Here is a 4779-nt window from a genome sequence, read left to right as displayed (position 1 = left end):
TATGTGCTCCTCCATGGCTTCCTGACCACAAAAACCAGTGGGCCCCACTGGTAAAAAAAAACTTTCTTTTTTAATTTTTTTTTCAAAAAGTGTTTTTCACCGTAGGCCCCACTGATGTTTGTGGTCAGGAAGCGTCGTGCTCCCCGTCGGGGTCGCTTATCCGGACTCCCCCTAGGCAGCCCTGGCTTTATGGCATCTTTCCACACATTAGGGCTTGTTTTGGAGTATGGCTTATAGCAAAGTATCCATCTGTTGCTAGATGCAAAATACATTTGCTAGGGTTGTGCTTATCACTAGCAAAGGTTGTCCTTTTGTTGGGTTGTCACTCACCCTCTCTCACACTCTCAATGTTTACTCATTGGCAGGGTGAGAATGTTCTCGTGAGAGCAGAATAGAATAATTGGGTTAGAAAATAATGTTATCATTATTACCAAAACCTCAAATCATTATCAACAACCCGGTTGCAGCCTCCATGCACCAAGAAACAAGAAACCATTGAGAAGAAAAAAGAGAACCAGAGAGCTAGCCGTCGCTTTGAGAGAAAAGGAAGAAAACCCAAAAAAACCCGAATACATTGATCTCAAAAAATGAACTGACACTGATACTTATACAACAATGGTCCAACCCGAGTGGTTTGGCCCGGATTCAGTGAGAATCAAACCAGTGAGGTTAAGTGAATGCCAAAAGAAAAAGATAAGAAGATTCAATAGAGAGCAAGATTTGCCCTCTCACAGTGAAATAGCAGATGGATGTCATCGCGTACGTGTTGCTTCAGGTTCTATAGCAGCAGCAGAAATTCCTTTACTTGTATGAGCCTCTGCAGCTACGAAATTCCCTGTTGGATCCCATAAAAAGAAGCCACAACTCCCTTTACCAGCACTCTTGTCCCTGGAACTTGAGCTGCAAGATTGAGCATCCATAGAACGTAGTTTCCTGTTGCGCAGTCCACGCTAACACTTCCCTTTCACTACTCTTTTTTTTCTTGGTAGGAAATTCCCTTTCACTACTCATTATCAGTAAATAATTGTTCAAACTAAAGGAGTGAAACAATGGAACAACAATTGAGAGTTGGCAAAATAACAGCCAAGTATTCATTAAAAAAATAATAAATAAATAAAATAAAGGAGTCTGCTCAAAGTAAACTAAAAACCAAAGGGATAATCTGGATAATTATTTAAAATAAAAGGTAATTGAGAAGAAAAAAGAAAGACGATCACTGATTCATAATGGTGATTTATAATTACTTTTTGTGGAAATGCCTACTCAAAACATATTTGTGAATGCCAAATTCAAAGCAACTTTCATACACTAGCTAATACCATGGATTATACCATTAAAAAGCAACACGCCACGCTTAGGAAACCACAATTAAAGAATCAGGGGAAAAAAAAAAAAAAACTTTCTCTCAAGAAGAAATAGGGAAAAATGCAGCTTCAAATCAATACAGCTTACCTGAAAAAACAAACAAACGCTAGACAAACCTAAAATCATGTAGACAAGATTCAAGACATTGATCCGCTCTTTGAAGATTGAATTTCTTTCTTTCACCTTCAATGATGTTTGTGCCTTTGCCAATGATTCCTCTTCACTTCCACCAACCCATCCGTTACTCGTATGTTGAGTGGATCCGTCTTTAACCCTGGACAATCCACTATTATAAATCTCAGAAGGGGACAATGCAAGATGTGGTTGCCACTGTATAAGTTATGTAATGCAGGTAGCTCTCTCAGTATTAATTCCTCCAGTACTGGGAAGGGTGAGATGTCTCCATGAGCGAAAGCCCCAACTTGTATTTCTTTTTCTTCCTCCTCCTCTGCTTCAATTATTACTTCCATCTTATTGCAAGATTCAACTATGATTTTCTTCAAGTTGTTGAATTGGCGGGGCATTTCCTTGGTGAATACCATGTTCAAGCTATGACATCTCAGTATTTCTATTTCTGACAGTCGACCAAAGTAACTTGATGGTGTGCGGCTAACAAGTATCTTTTCCAATTTAGGCAAACTTTCTAGCAGTAACACGCAAACTGCATCCTCAGTGCTAGAGACTTCCACACGCTCCGTCACAATCTCCAAATCTCCACAACCTTTTAACTTGGTAATTTTAGCACCTATGTGCACACATTTGACACCTGGGCAACCATCAAGTGTTAGTTCCTCCAGTTTTCGGGATTGGTCGATAGCCTGTAGAGCTTGCTCTACCACCATGCAACGTGTCAACGATAATTTCCTAATCTTATCAACCAATGGTTTGAACCAATCGTCAGAGATAATGATACCTTCCAATCCAATGGTAACATATCTCAAATATTTCAAGCAAAACAACTCCTCGACATCAATAGACCTACTTCTCATCTCCACCACCTCTTCCCTTTGTCCTTTTGCACGAGATTCACTCACGTCCCCTTTGCCATGATCTCTAGCCTTCACCGACCTCCATTTTATATTTCTTGCTCCATGCAATCTCGCTTCCTCCAACTTATGCAGACGAGAAAGTAGCCCCTCCGGAATAGAAGCTTTGCTCCATTCAACATTTAAGTATCTTAAATTGCTTTCCCACCCCTCATCTTCTAGTCCGAGGATTTGCTGGTATAAACTATGACAATTACATAGATCTAATACTTGCAACCGCCAGAGCATTCCCAATGGAGGCAATGCTCTTAAGTTTATACACCCCCGTAACCTAAGCACTCGAAGATTCTCCAAACATGACACCGACTTTGGGAGGCATTCTAATTTTGTGTGAGAAAGATCAAGTATTCTAAGATGATTCATGTGTTGGAAGAAATTTGTTGGGGGAATAATGCGGATGTGACTCTTCCTTAGTAGCAAAGTAGTTAGATTTGGGCTCGTCTCTTTCAACTCCGTCAGCTCCACTGTTCTAGAAGATACTAGTGAAACTCTTGTTACATCTACCCACTCATTTGCGGGTGGTACCTCTTCAACAAATGGCTTGACCAAAAACTTAGGGCCATTAGTTCCCAAGTACGTTGAAGAAGTGATCCAAAGAGCAAGATCCCGCATCATGTCATGCATTTTCACTGTACCTTCGTTCTCTCCTTCTTCCAACATGCAAACGATTTTCAAGCTCTCAAGCAAATCATCTACTTTAGCTCTAGCAACTTCCAAACTCCCTAGTTTATCTACTAAACCCTCCCCAACACAATAATTTAACATGTCATCTACCTCATCACCCCCAATGTCATAGTCTTCAGGGAAACATGCACAATAAAGGAAAAGGCTCTTGAGCATATCATTTTCCAACCCATCAAAACTGAATCTCAAAACAGCAAAAACGTCTTCCTTCATACCTCGGATCTCTGAAGATGATCGTTTCATTTCTGTTAAGGCAGTTTCCCATGACCCAACTGCACGACGATTTGCCATCGCGTGAGCAACAGTGACAATTGCGAGAGGAAGACCACCGCACCTTTCAACAATTTTCCGAGCAGTTCTCTCTATATCAGCAACATCAGCAACATGTTTACCAGCAACTTCAACAAAGAGATTCCATGATTCGTCCTCTGATAGTGGCTGCATCAATATAGTTTTTGTAGCACCCGTATCCGTGCAGGCATCTTTACTCCGACTGATCACCAAGATCTTGCTTCCTTTGTGCTTTCGAGGGTAAGGGATTCCAACATCCAGGATCTTTAACTTGGACCACACATCATCCAAGATTAAAAGAAATTTCCTCCTTCCTAGGGCGTCGAACAACTTCTTTCTCGCATCATCCTCACTATCGTTTGATAGGTCTAAGCCAAGGCGCTTACTGATGCTAGTCCGCATATTTGTCATGTTGGGAGTGGCAGACACAGTGAACATTATCACGGTGTCAAAACAAGGATTTTTTTGGAAGTGATTGTTCACTTGTTTGGCCAGATAGCTTTTGCCCACTCCACCCATGCCGCATACTCCGATGATCCCAGTTTCAGGGTCAGCTATGCAATCAAGTATCTGCTTCAGCACGAATTGTTGGTTCTCGGTTGTTATCACCTCGATTGGCATCTCTACAACAGTCTTCAGAGATGGCTGCCTTGTCAGAACAATTTCTTCGCCCTGCCTCTCCTTCGCCTTTAGCGCGAGGTCTACGGACCTCTTGCTCAATTTGTAGCGCGACCAGCAGTTCATGCTGATGCACCCTCGCCCACCTTCTTCCTCTAATGACTTCTTATCTATGTTAGCAGCTTCTTCTTCGATTTTAGCGACGGCTTCGAACCAGTTGCTCGCCGAGTCAGTCTTCACGAGTCCAACGTTTTCTTCTGTTTTGAGACTGCTTTGCTCATCATTCCTCCTTGCCTGGAGATCTTTAACTGCACCTTGCAACTCTCCTACGTTATCTTTGAAGCTCCTAAAGTACTTAAGCCGGCGAACCAAGGGAGCAATCAGATAAGTGTCGATAAGACCCAGAAATGGCTCAACGATACTCACGATACTCATGATAACGTAATAGAAGTGAAAGAAAGAAGATGGGAGTGCAATTAACTCGGTGAGCTTTTATTATAGGAATAAATAGGGTAACTAGGCTAGAAATTGGGGAGCAAGTGGTGATGCATCTGTGAATGAAGATTAAAAATGCAGATTCGAAATGCCCAAGACAAAATATATAAAGAAGCTTAGGGAAACTTATGGACAGATCACAAGTTATGGAGACGGTAGAAATGGAGTTGCAGTGAAGAGTTCCAGCGGAGGAGGAAGTTGGAAAATGGAAAGCCTGCAAGAGAAGAGAGAAAGAAGAAAAGACAGATGATGAGGAAGACTTGAGAGACTTCTTGGGTGC

General features: G+C 41.7%; 1 protein-coding gene across 1 annotated transcript; it reads right to left on the bottom strand.

Moving 5' to 3' along the window:
- Positions 1-365: 365 nt before the first annotated feature.
- Positions 366-4779, bottom strand: LOC149019519 (disease resistance protein RPS5-like). The gene has a single exon (XM_089153516.1). The coding sequence runs from the start codon at positions 4437-4439 to the stop codon at positions 1551-1553; it is 2889 nt and encodes a 962-aa protein (XP_089009642.1). The 5' UTR covers positions 4440-4779; the 3' UTR covers positions 366-1550.

Source organism: Hakea prostrata, chromosome 4 (assembly GCF_041222555.1).
Source record: "Hakea prostrata isolate BN-2017 chromosome 4, UWA_Hpros_2, whole genome shotgun sequence".
NCBI lineage: Eukaryota > Viridiplantae > Streptophyta > Magnoliopsida > Proteales > Proteaceae > Hakea > Hakea prostrata.
The sequence above is the reverse complement of the archived record's forward strand: the minus strand, read 5'-3'. Positions and strand labels throughout refer to the sequence as shown.

Excerpts from the sequence above, each read along its gene's own strand:
- LOC149019519 (XM_089153516.1), bottom strand. The coding sequence starts at position 4,439 with ATGAGTATCGTGAGTATCGTTGAGCCATTTCTGGGTCTTATCGACACT.